The 13,824-nt window shown below is 43.0% G+C and overlaps 1 protein-coding gene across 3 annotated transcripts in view; it reads right to left on the minus strand.

Annotated features, from left to right (window-relative positions):
* Positions 1-740: 740 nt before the first annotated feature.
* The window catches only part of Rdh11 (retinol dehydrogenase 11), an 18,785-nt gene continuing 5,701 nt past the window's right edge, over positions 741-13,824 (minus strand). For all 3 annotated transcript variants that reach the window (XM_021179204.1, XM_021179205.2, XM_021179206.2), the window contains exons 4-7: positions 13,164-13,268; positions 11,900-12,109; positions 9,441-9,630; positions 741-2,643 (exon numbers count right to left, since the gene is read on the minus strand). In XM_021179204.1, the coding sequence (XP_021034863.1) occupies positions 2,538-2,643; positions 9,441-9,630; positions 11,900-12,109; positions 13,164-13,268 (611 nt within the window). In that variant the 3' untranslated portion in view covers positions 741-2,537. The remainder of the gene's footprint in view (positions 2,644-9,440; positions 9,631-11,899; positions 12,110-13,163; positions 13,269-13,824) is intronic.

Below are 13,824 nucleotides of genomic sequence, written 5' to 3' on the forward strand. Positions count from 1 at the left end.
AATATTTCTTTTTCTTATAAAACTAAAAGATAGTTCAAGAGTGTTGTTCAATTTTAATCCTAGCACTTGGAAGACAGAGGCAGATGGATCACTGAGTTCGAGGCCAGCCTGGTCTACAGAGCACATTGCTGGACAGCCAGGCCATATAGAGAAACCATGCCCCAAAAATATAAAATTAAAAGATTTATACTTGAATATGTATGAACACGTGTGAGGGCAAGTGCCCTGCCTGTGGAGCCAGGAGAGGGCGTGGGATCTTTTGGAGCTGGAGTTACAGGTGGGCTGCCTGCCGTGCTGTTAGAGAGTTGTGTGTGATCCAAAGAACTGTGCCATTTCTTCAACCCCAAGTCTTATCTGTCGCAGAAATGGACAGATATAAAAAGGAGCTCCTGCCAAGACCAAGAGATGTGGAAACAGTGACCTTTGGTCGGTGGCATGTAAGTAGAAAATGATCTAATGATTGGTCCGGTGATCACAAACCAAATTAACGACACTTGCATTTTAGGTGTACTATAGTGATTCTGGGACACAGGCATCCAATAGAATGGGAAATAACTGTGTAACTGTGTTTTCTTTAAGCTACAAGTACTTTCATTTAATTCTAACAGTTATAATCTGGAATTAAAAACAAGGTAATTGAAAAGAACCTTTATTTTCATTGACAAGTGGATATAAATTAAGTAAAATATTATTTTAATTAACCACTGCATTGTCAAAAGTTTTCCAATATCCCCATAAACTAATTTTAAAATAAGTTTATTGGTCAGAACCCATAAAATTATTAATTTACAAATGTTAGAAGTTAAAGATTGTGGTCCTGTCAGTCTTACATATTCAAGCTTAAAATATAATTGTCAGCCCAAGGAAATGGCAAACTCCCTTAGAATAGCATCCTCCAAGCCAGTGATGGGAACATGAGGGGTTCCTGACACCCTGGGTCTGCATTGCTTTTGATAAAAGCTCTCCAAATAAAGCAGAATCGTAGTAAATTGAGGCTATCTCTACTTTCTTTTGCAGTGCTGGGATCAAGCCCAGGGACCTCACACATTTCAGGAGAGCATACCCCGCAAAGTCAAAATTGATTTTTTTTTTTTTTTACAAAATTATTTGTATGTGTGCCTGCATGTATATCTATGCACCACATTCCTGCAGGGCCTGTGGAGGTAGATGAGGCTGTCTGATCCTCTAGATCCTCTATAACTGAGGTTATAGATGGTTGTGGTGGCCATGTGGGTCCTAGTAATTGAACCAGGGTTCTCTGGAACAGCAGGCATTACTAAGCCATCGAATCTCTCCATACACACTCCTGAAATGGACATCTTGTTAAGCTAATGTAAAAAAATGCTCTGTAAGATTATGAACTGACTATAATTACCAATCCTTAGGATAACATTTCTGAATAGAGAAATATTTTACTCTTGTGCTTTGGACATTTTCCTGTCACTCTGACTGGTGATTAAGACAGTGTGCCTTTCTGTAGCTGTCTATTACTGCCTTTCCGTTATGGTTTTAGATCCTCAGCTGACCCCTTCATTATCACATGTCACCTCCTAGGATTTTTCTTTTAAACTTCTTCCCTGCGGCATCTGTGCTTCTCAGTGACCTATTACAACACAGATAGTGTCTCCCTCGCTTTGCAACTGTACTCAAAGACTCCACAGTGATTTGTCCCATCTCTGGTAATTTGTCTACACTACAATCTGATGAAGGACTTTTCCTTTGTGGCTATTGTGAATTTTGTAGAAACATATCCAACTGCATGAATGCACAAGAAGACACACAAAATCGACACAATGACAATGAGAAGGCCTTTCCTTTTCTAGTTTCCTAAGAGAAACTAAGGCACAAAAAAGAGGCCTCTGTGGGTCTGGGGTCAGTAACTGACCCCAGTGACCTATCGTCTCATACCGTTCCTTCCATTACCTCCTTACTAGGCTGAGAAACAGCGGGAAGATGAGGTTTGGCTTTATTTTTATCTCTGCCCTTCAAATCCCACAAATTTCTTAGAGAAGGAAGCGCTTCAGTGGTCTGGACATAGAAAAGTGTCTCAGAAGCAAAAGCTTCAGACTGCCAGATTTAGTAAAAACTTTTCTTAAGTATCCAGATGTTGGGACCACAAAGCCCTGCTCTTGAGCCAGGTCACAGGACTCCTGAGGTTCAGCTGAGGTTACAATGGAGTTCTTCAAGGAAAGGATGGTTGGCTCGGAGGAGCTCCATCTAATCCACACTGTCATGCACCAGTCTTCATAGGGCTTTCATGCTCCTGGTTAGGTGGAGTTTCCAAAGGAAACTAGGAGCTGTATAGGTCACATGAAGGTCCTCTGTCTTAGTGACGCCACTAGAAACTCTGGCAGGAGCAGGAACAAAATAAGTCAATACAAACTCAAGGGGTTTAGAGGAACCTGGCAGTGTACTGGGATTAACTGGATGCCAAGCAGGAAAGGCTTGAAGTTCTTTGCTCTTCGGGTTCAAGGTTTTGGCCACTTTGAAGGATAATCATCATCTCCTCCAATCTTCTTTTGAGTCCAAACCACCACTTACCAATCCACTGGGAGGCCCAGCAGGTCACAGCTGACATTCCACAGCCGCCTGGCTATTATCTCATTGCGACCTTGGTAAGAGACCCATGCCAACTGGCAATCACTGGAAGGGATACAAAGAGACTTGAAACACAGGGTCAAGAATGGCATTTTCTCTTTGCCTAATATAAAGAATATGCTAGGAAAACAATCTAGAGCTCACAGGTCCCCCAGATACTTTACAGAACAATGCTATCCTATTTCTTCATTTGCTGATCCTTTTATTTATTTGCATCTCTCTATGTAGCCCAGGCTGGCTTGGACCACTTGCTCTGTTGGCCAAGCCTGGCCTCAACATCATGATCCTTTTGCCATGACTCCCTCCTCTCAAATGCTGGGGTTATAGGCACATGCCACCACAGCCAGACTATTCTCCAGTCTTTCCCTCAAGAAAATATTTCTATCTTCTCACTCAACTATCTCTGATCAGAATGCTTTGCTATAAAATGTGGTCTGTGTATATGCTTAGCTATATCAGTGTCGCCCAGACACCTGTACAGGTCCATTTACTTCAAATGAGGTCAAAGGTTACCCTTCAAGGCCTTGGACATTGACCTGTGGCTAACATCCTGCTGTTCACATTGGCTGCAGAAGGCATTGTTACAGGAGTGAAGAAGGATGGGGAGCTACCGCAGTGGTTGAGTACTGACTGCCTGGCCCACTTAAGTCCTAGCACATGGGGGCACAGTGAAAAAGGGAGAGGAAGAACAAAAAGTGTAAAAGTGAGAATGAGGGAAATCACTTTTTAATACCAAGCCCACTCAGTAATAATGGCAACAATATTCCATGAGCTTGATGATTTTCATTCTCCACACTGTTGTGTTGGGGACACATTCGAGCCACAGAGAGGTATTCTCAGAATCCTTCTCTACATTGCCATAACTCTGCAGGACAGGCATCCAAACTCTGCACCACCTAGAAACTTTTTTTTTTTTTTAAAAGATTTATTTATTGATTATATGTAAGTACACTGTAGCTGTCTTCAGACACTCCAGAAGAGGGCGCCAGATCTCGTTATGGATGGTTGTGAGCCACCATGTGGTTGCTGGGATTTGAACTCTGGACCTCTAGAAGAGCAGTCGGGTGCTCTTACCCACTGAGCCATCTCACCAGCCCAGAAACTTCTTTCAAGGACAATTCTCTTTTATTCATCTTATACTCTCTGCATCTAGTACATTTTGTGCATGCATGTGTATGTACACATCAGCATGTATACATTCATGTTCATGTGTGCACATGTGCACACGTGTATTCATGTGTAAGGAAGGCAGATGTTGACAGCACATGCCTTCCTCATTAACTCTCCACCTTCCTTTTAGGGCAGGGTCTCTCAGTGAACCAGAGGTCACCAATTCAGCTAGACTGGCTAGCCAGCAAGCCTCAAAGATCTTCCTGTCTCTGCCTCCCTTGTCCTGGGATCACAGGTGTATATCAATGCACTTGACTTTTCTGTGGATGCTAGCAAGTGAACTAAGGTCTGAATATCAGATGTGCTAGCTACATGAGAATCAGTTCATCCCATGATCTTGCAAGAAATGCTGGTGGGAACATAAGAAGAGTAACTCTGGACAAACCCCAAGTGTTTACCGACTCGAGCAACCCCCTCTCCCCTCTAGTACTCATACTGGGATTTTCCTTGTCCTTTGTCCCCGCTTTGTGCTCCAGGGCAGTGGTTCTCAAATATGGTGGGATCCCTCCTGAGGAAACTTGGCAATGTCTGACTACATTTATGGCTGTCACAGTGGATGGAGGTATACCAGTGTCTAAGGAGGGGAAGGTAGGGCTCTGCACAAGGCAGCCTCCCACAAGAAAGGTCTCCTCTAAGGACTGCTGACCTCCTCATAATACCATGTGTAAGCAACTTTGTCTTCAGTCCCATAGTTATAGGAGGTTCAAAAGCTTTACTGACAAGACTTCCTCCCCAGCATAAATATAAAGAGAATCAGAAATTCTCTCAACTCACATGGCTGGCCACAGGTGAATGAGACATCTGGGTTGTTCTGCAGGACCTACACTCCTCTGAACTGACTGCTCCTCCCTCTTGTCAGCTAATTGGTCTCAGCAAGAAGGAAAGTAACTAACATGGGCCTTTCCAGTGTATCAATCACATTAAAAAATTAACTTGAATGGATCTTAGCTCTCACTGTAATGATAAAGCTTTAAAATGGTTAGAAGGAAAGATAGTACCGTAGTATGTCCTTATGACCTCAAGTAAGGCAGTAGATCCCTGGATACGACACCAAAAGTCCAACTGACAAGCAAACATGATAAATTGGACTTCATCAACATTAAAATTAGACACTTGGGTTAGGGATAGAGCTCAGTGGCAGAAGCTCTGGGTTCAGTCCCAGCAACACATGCACAAGCGCACACATGCGCACATGCACATACATGCATGCTAGAAACGTGTTTGAGCTTTAAAGGATACCATCAAAAAAGATGGGATGATAATCCACAGAATATAAAGATATATTTGCAAATCATATATCTGATAAAGGACTTGTATCTAGCCTATAAAGAACACTGAACAATAAAAAGCAAAACCTAATTTTAAAAATGGCAGAAGAGCTGAAAAGACAATTCTCCAATAAAGATGCACAAATGAACAAAGCACACAAAAATGCTCAACAACATTAGCAGGAAAATGAAAAGGATAAGCTGCAATTTCATATATGCTAGGATGGCTAAGACTAGAAGGAAGGAAGGTGCTGTCCATAGGCTGGAGAAACCTAAGCCTTCACACACTGCTGGTGGGAATGCAAAATGGGACAGATACTTGGAAAAGCCTGGTAGTTCCTCTACAATTAAACATGAAGTTGCCGAATGGCTCAGAGATTCCTCTATAGATCATTAAGGAATTTCCATACAAAAATTCCCATGTGGGTCAAGTATGATGGTGTAAGTCTTTAATCCCAGTATTCAAGAGGCAGAAGCAGGAGGATCAAAAGGCCCACCTGGGTTACTTTGCAAATTCAAAGCCAGCTGAGATACAGAGTGACAACTGATCTCAAAAACAAACACATAACAGCACAAAACAAAACCCACAGCCAGACACTGCAGCTCACAGCTATAATCCCAGCACTTGGGAAGCTGAGGTGCAATAACTGGCACAAGTTCCAGGCCAGCCTTGTTTCCAAAACCAGAATGGAATAAGCCAAACAATAGTAAAATAAATATTAAATGAATGTTCATAACAGTATTATTTAAATAGCCAGAAAGCAAAATGGTATGTTCATTTTATGCATGGTATATGATGATATGAACATACAATGAAATATTGTTTTTAACTAAAAGGTGAAATATACTTTCACATGAATGAAACTTGAAAACATTAAGGTAGGTGAAAGAAACCACAAGAAATTCTAGTTATGATTCCACTTATATGAACATGGAGAGTAGGCAAATCCATAGAGACAGAAAGTAGGTTAGTAGGAGCAGGCAAAGGGAATAGCTACTAAAATAGTCAAGGCTTCTCTCTATCAGAACAGGCTTCAAATTCATCTCTAGATACCTATCTACATGACTGCTGCTAGACCTTCAAAATGAAGTAAAAATTAATATTCACAGCATAAGAAAATTTCCTAAAGAGTCACGCATCTGAGCATTTGGGAATTAAGAGGCAGGAGGATTAGGAGTTCAAAGCCAGCCTCAACTAGAGATTGAGCTTGAAACCAGCATGAGACCATGTCTCCGAAAGAAAGAAAAAAAGAAAGAAAGAAAGAAAGAAAGAAAGAAAGAAAGAAAGAAAGAAAGAAAGAAAGAGAGAGAGAAAGGGAGAAAGGGAGAAAGGGAGAGAGAGAGAGAAAGAAAGAGAGAGGAAGAAAGATCGATCGATCTGAGGCCAGTGTGGTGGTGCACACCTTTCTTCCCAGCACCCTGGGATGCAGAAGCAGGTGAATCTGTTTGAGGTCAACCTAGTCTACAGAGCAAGTTCTAGGACAGTGAAGGCCTAGTAAGACCTTGACTCAAAAGAATAAAACAATAAAATACAATCATTCCAACACACAGTGTTATGTGTCTAGTGTACAGTGCTTTTATACTTTATATAGTTTTTGAAGTTCAGATCTTTATTTCCAACTATTCGATACACAACTTGTATGCATGCAGATATCACATACTAGACAATTATATAGTCTTAGGTCACTACAACTGAATATCTGTTTAATTTTTATTCTTTTGGCAATAGCAAATTTACCCTCCCAATCAACTTGTCCTCTTTGAAGAGTGGATGGGAAACAATGGAACTAAGGTTCAAGACAGTTGGTGTCTCCACACTCCCAAAACAGTTCCCCTCGAGGTATGTCAGACAGCTGGCTGGCCACTGACATTCCCAGTCTGCACTAACACTGCAGTACACTTTCCTCTTGCTTGTTTGCCAGACTTCATGCCCACTGCTTTGGAATTCAAGATCCTTAAGTTGCATGCATTCTTTCCCCATTCTGCATTTCCCTTCCTGTTCTCATCAACAACCAGGTTCCACAGATGTGAAACCGGGTTACCAAATCCTCTTTCAGCCCCACACTCAACTAGGCATCCACTAAGAAGTCAGGCAGGCCTCACTCATGGAAGCTGCCTTTTCATTCCAGTTGTCATTGCTTGAAACCAGGAACTCTGTATCTTTTGGGGTTACTTATTCAATCATTAATAAATAAATTAATTAATTAAAATTTTTTATTCCTTTTTTGTTTCTCCCAAAGCAGAGATCAGATCAGATTCTATTTCTCTGCTGCACTAACTTCTATGACTCCTCCACCAGGCTGGCATTATTAACCCTTTGTCATCTGTTTATTCATCTTTCCAATCTAACGCTATTATTCATCTTTCCACTCTAATGCTACCCACAGTATGTTTATTCATCTTTCCACTCTAACTCTACCCACAGTCTTGTCTATAAAATACCAACAATATCTTGAAGGTGGGGATAAAATATAAGTTTGAACTTATGTGACACATGATTTTCTTTATAAAAATATGGTGACAGGCTTAAGGATGGGAATGGGACATGTTTGGCCATGAGTTATGGCAGCTTAAACTGGACAGTGGGTGAATATGGGGTTAATATGCTATTTATTCTACAATAAAAATTGAGGCAGAGGCAGGCAGATTGTGAGTTTGGGATCAGTTTGGGCTATGCAGCAAGACCATGTCTCAAAAGATAAATATAAAAGTAGATAGATAACAGGGCTGGGAGATTAGTTTAGTGGGTAAAGGGCATGCTTTGCAAACATGAGGATGCACGTTATAAGCCAGATGTGGTGGCACAAACCTGTAATCCCAGGGCAGGGGACTGAGACAGGTGGGTTCCTGCGACACACTGGCCAGGGAGTCTAGCTCTCTTGGCATGTCTCAAGCCAAAGATAAGAAATCTTGTCATTCTCTGTGTCCTACCCCCTTCAAAAGGTGGATGGTGCCTGAAGTTATCCTCTGGCTTCCCCATGGACAGGCACACATGCAAGCCTTCATGCATACAAACATGCATACAACACACCCAAAAAACCAAAACTTAGGCAGGGGACTCGGCAGTGATAGAACTTGCCCCAAGAGGCCTCAGGGTCCATCCCCAGCACTGAGAAAATAATAAAATAAAATACAAGTGTGATGGTTTGTATATTCTTGGACCAGGGAGTGGCACCATCTGGAGGTGTGGCCTGGTTGGAATAGGTGTGTCACNGTGGGTGTGGGCTTAAGACTCTCACCCCAGTTGCCTGGAAGTCAGTCTTCCACTAGCAGCCTTTGGATGAAGACGTAGAACTCTCAGCTCTGCCTGTGCTATGCCTGCCTGGATACTGCCATGCTCCCACCTTGATGATAATGGACTGAACCTCTGAACTTATAAGCCAGCCCCAAGTAAATGTTGTTTTTTATAAGACTTGCCTTGGTCATGGTGTCTGTTCACAGCAGTAAAACCCTAACTAAGATAACAAGGGACTCGATTGGTTCTATTTCAATTGTGAAGATAATAGATAAATACAGATTAAAAACAAAATAGAGGGGCTGGAGAGATGGCTCAGCCGTTAAGAACACTGGCTGCTCTTCTAGAGTCCTGAGTTCAATTCCCAGCACCTACAGGGACCCAATGCCTTCTTCTGGTGTGTCTGAAGACAGCTACAGTGCACTCAAATACATAAAATAAATAAATCTTTTTTTAAAAAGAAGAAGTTGGGGTACAAAAAGGGAAGAAAACAGGATTGACATGAGAGAACAAAAGCTGAAAAAAAAACCATAATTATTACTATAAAAGATGGTATAAAAATAAAATCAAAGCTAGCGGGTACTAAAAAAAGTGTGAACAGGTAAATTCTTTTATTAAACGACAAAAGCTATTTTAGGAAATATACCTTAAAATTTTTAATCTGGGGCTAGAGAGATGGCTCAGCGGTTAAGAGCACTGACTGTTCTTCCGAAGGTCCTGAGTTCAATTCCCAGCAACCACACAGTGGCTCACAACCATCCGTAACAAGATCTGGCGCCCTCTTCTGGAGTGTCTGAAGGCAGCTACAGTGTACTTACATAAAATAAATAAATAAATAAATAAATCTTTAAAATTTTTTTAATCTATTGTTATTACTTTATATGTACGAGTATTTATGTGCAGTGTATGTCTATGAACCATGTATATGCCTGGTACCCACAGTGGCCAGAAGGGAAGGTCAGATTCCCTGGGACTAGAGTTACACACAGTTGTAACTGGTGCTGAGAATGGAACCCAGGCCCTCTGGAAGAGCAGCCTGTGCTAGCCCAGCCAACTCTCCGACTCTGGGAAATACACATTTTACAAAAACGCATATACCAGATCAAACAAACCCCAAGTTATTTCCCCAAAGCAGTAACAACTCATTTCAAAGACAGATACCCTCATACCTGAAATGACTGCCACTTAGGCTCTCGAGACCTTCTGTCAGGGCACAGTACAGGCTCGTCTGAGCTCCCTCTTGAGGGGTCTTGATGAAAATGAAGAAAAGTTGCCAAAGCCATCTCATAATAGAGGAGTGCCGCGTCAATTCAGAATGGACTGTGCCAGGGTGTACAGAATATGTTGTCACTCCAGAGCCTGGGGCAGGCAGGGGACATGCCAAGAAGGAAGACAAGATTTGATTTAACAACTAGACAAAGAGAGCAAAGCATGTGACGACACTTATGACACCCACAGACGATCTCTGCTCCCGGCGAGCATCTATATCACACGCACCTACTCACTGCAATTTATACACACTGCAGACTCAGGAACTAGGCTCCTAAGAGACAGGCTTGCCGCTGCACTAGGGTAGGAGAGCCAAGTCCCAGCCTCTCAGCAGCCCTTTGCATTGTTGGCCATCCTCATCCCTCCCTCTCAGGCTTCTTTTCCACTGCCTTCCATGACCCCATGCCTCTTCCAATGTTCTTAAATCTCCAGGTGCTGTAACTCGTTTCCTTAGTCATCACTTTCTACCCTGATACCAAACCTCAGAATTCTCACAGTGCATTAAACTCCCACCATACAATTTTGTTTGTTCGGGGTGTTTTGTTTTGTTTTTTTGAGATAGGGGTACTTTGTGTGACCTTGGTTGTCCTGAAACTGGCTCTGTAGACCAAGCTGGCCTGGAACTCATAGAGATCTGACTGCCTCTGCTTCCCAAGTGCTGGGACTAATGTGCTTATCAACACTATGTGTGTCTCTGTGTATGTATGCCATGTGTGGGGTGCATGCAGAGGCCAGAAGATCCCCTAGAGCTGGAGTTATGGGCAACGGCTCCTTTGAATAGCAGTAACACATTACATGGAAAGATCACAGAGATCTTATTAGAGTTGTATTCTGTCTATGAGGAATACACAGAAGCAAATGCATAGGAAGGTGACTGTCAGCTGATGACAGTGGTAATTTGAAGGATGGGGGAATTTCCTTTTCCCCTTCCCTTCTCCCTCTTGCTCCAGCCCCTGCTAGCTCCGGGCTCAGGCTGGGGGACTAACAGAGGCTTTCTGTCTTTAGTTCTATGTACTTCTAAACTATTTGAATGTCATAAAGTGAATGTGATATACAACTAGAGAAACTTCATGTGCCGGCTGTTAAACACCTGTTAACCTCTCTTTCCCTCAGAGCTGTGAAGCAAATCAAGAAGTCCCTGAACCTGCCTCATCCTGTAATTCATCCCCAGACCCATGGTAGGACATGGGATGCATGTCTGTGGGACGGATGGTCAATCTTCCTGCACATCAGGGTTCCTGTATTATGCATACCACTATTTCCCACTTAATGAACCCAACTGCCAGGGCCCCCTTACTGTTTTTCCCTAACTCTCACAATGGATACATCTCTCTACCTCTGCATCTTCTTAGCTTCTTCACCCACACTTTGGTAGTTCTTACAACATTTTCTTCTTAACTGTCCTGAACCGATAAGGGATACCTTGCCCTAGCACAGACTGGACACCGGGTCTGAGATGACCACTGGCTTCCTTCTTCTCATCTTGCAACTTCTGTAGCTGTCCTTGTGGTTTGATCGCCCTGTTTCAACAGTGGGGCTCTTGCTCCTGACTCCTTGAGCTTCGGTTCTGTCTGGCTCAACTCCTAAGCACTGCCTGCCCTAGATTCCCTTTCTCTTTATTAGAAATACACAGCAGACAATGCTAACGACCTCTGTTTACTCATGACTAAAAATTCCCTTTCTCAAGCATATTTTTCCCTTAAATTTGATCTTTCTTTTCTTTAAAAAAATATTTATTTTATAGTTATGACAACGTTGCCTGCATGTGTGTGTCATAGTATACCCCAGGAGGTCAGACGAAGGTATAGAATCTCCTGGAACTAGAACTGCAGATGGGTGAGCCACCATGTGGATGCTGAGAATTGAACCTGAGTCTTTATAAAAGCAAGTGCTCTGACCTGCTAAACCATCTCTCCCTTGCTTGACCTTTTGCTATTAGAGAGATGCCCCCTCCCCTGTCTATCACTCCCAGTACATGTTTCATACAATGTCTGTTATTAAGTAACACTTCACTTGTCACAAGGAGTGAAAAACCCTGACTTGCTTGTGAGGACTGAATGGATTATGACCACAAGCTGTAAGCAGTTCTCACTTTACCTAGGAGGGACTGAATCTTGGAAATCTCAGTAACATGCAGTAGTGCTGCAGTGAGCAGTGAGGCCAAGACCTCGGAGTCAGAGTTCCCCTGTCCCTAGCCAGCCACCTCCAATAGTCATTGGGGGCTACTTACTAAAAGCATACCCAGTTAGACTCATGGAAGCAGGTCTGTGCAGGGGATGGGCTCTGGGAAGCACCCTGTCCTGTGGCTTTCTGCTATTCTTACTGTCTCCTGTCTCTCACACTGCTCACGCCCACTCACCTTTCAGCCTCCTGGCCAGCTCCTTAGTGAAGAGAATGTTGGCTAGTTTGCTGTGGCAGTACGCGAGACTCGCACTGTAGAACTTCTCACCCTGCAGGTTATGGAAGTGGATCCTACCCAGATGGTGTCCCAAAGAAGACAAGTTGACTATCCTTGATGGGGCTGACTCCTTCAGCTTTTCTAGCAGCAAATGGGTCAGGAGGAAGTGACCTGTTGAGAGGAAGTAGGATTATCAGGGTTGTTCAGCACCCATGTGCAGATAAGAAGGAGCGTGATAAACCGAGATCACTTCTGGGAAGGAGGGAGGGAGGGAGGGAGGGGGGAGAGGGGGAGAGAGAGAGAGAGAGAGAGAGAGTATGTACTCGGGAATGAGGTCCACCACAACAACTTCTCATTATGAGTTAGAGAACAGGTTCAGAGGGGATTTTAGGAACAAGAAGCAGCCAAAGATAGAAGACGTCCTTATACGAGACATGTTTGGGCTAAGGATATGAATCCTGTTTTACCATCACTGTTTAAGAGCAAACATTAGCACACATGTGTAATCTTAGCACTCAGGAGGCTGAGGCAAGAAAATCACGAGTTGGAGGTAGTCTAAGAGAAACCTTAACCCTCAAAGGAACATGGAGAACACATGGCCTCTACCTGTTGCTAACTATAAAGATCAATTGTTAAGACTAGCAACACAGCCCTCTGTCTAATCAAGCTATTCAACTATACTTGCAATAAAAGCCAAATCTGAATTACAGATTTAAAAAGTAGGGAGAAAAGTTGGAGCGATGGCTCAGCAGTTAAGAGTGTGTGCTGTTCTTCCAGAGGACCCAAGTTTGTTTCCTAGTAATCATATGTGGAAGGCCACATCTACCCACAACTCCAGCTCCAGAAGATCTGATACTTGGCTTTCAGCTTCTGCAGACACATACATACATGTAGCATACAGACATACACGTAAATAAAAACAAATCTTTATACATACATATATACATACACGTAAATAAAAACAAATCTTTATACATACATATATACATACGCGTGTGTGTGTGTGTGTGTGTGTGTGTGTGTGTGTGTGTGTGTGTGTAGGCAGAACCTGAAGCAAGCCTCAGGATTAGCCTTCATCTTTCAGGCAGTTCTTAACTATTTACTATGCATGCATGGTTAATTATAGCCCTGAGCTCCAATGATGCCACAGATAAGGCTCAACCTGATCCTTGAATTTTCTGAGTTCTCGGTTCCCCATGGCTTTGGTTGGAGACAGACTTCTCACCCAGGTGGTTGACACCAATGTGCATCTCAAAGCCGTCTGCAGTCTTCGAGTAGGGGCACATCATCACGCCCGCATTGTTGATTAGAAGGTGTAGATGCTTTTCCTCTGCAGGAAGAGAAAACAGCCAGGGCATTCACATCTCAGACATCCTCCTCACAGCCCAGGCTCCCAAGTGGGGGATGAAAGCAGGGGCGTGAGACAGCACTCTCTGCCCTTATTCCCTCCAGTGACTTTGCATTATTTATTTATTTATTTTTTATTATAAGACTAGGGCTAATCCACACACCTTGACAGGGCAAAATTCCATTTTACATTACAGACTATCACATCCAGGCTCCCCCAAAGCACCTTCCTCATTGGTTTGGGGAAGTATTCCATCTACCTCTCCTAACAGAAAGACGTTCCAAGCTGAATGGAAAGACTTAGAAGCTAGCAGGGGTGGAGGGGTGAGGCTGGGGTGCCCCGTGAACACCCATACTTGTGGGACTCAGGCCTTCAAAGAAACCTGCCACCTCTCTCTCTCTCAGTTCATTTCCTTGTGTGATTTATAATTTATGACCGTAAACATTTTTTTAAGTTTTTTTTTTTAATGAGTACACTGCAGCTGTCTTCAAACACACTAGAAGAGGGCATCAGATCCCATTACAGATAGTTGTGAGCC

The sequence above is a fragment of the Mus caroli genome, chromosome 12 (assembly GCF_900094665.2).
Source record: "Mus caroli chromosome 12, CAROLI_EIJ_v1.1, whole genome shotgun sequence".
Classification (NCBI taxonomy): domain Eukaryota; kingdom Metazoa; phylum Chordata; class Mammalia; order Rodentia; family Muridae; genus Mus; species Mus caroli.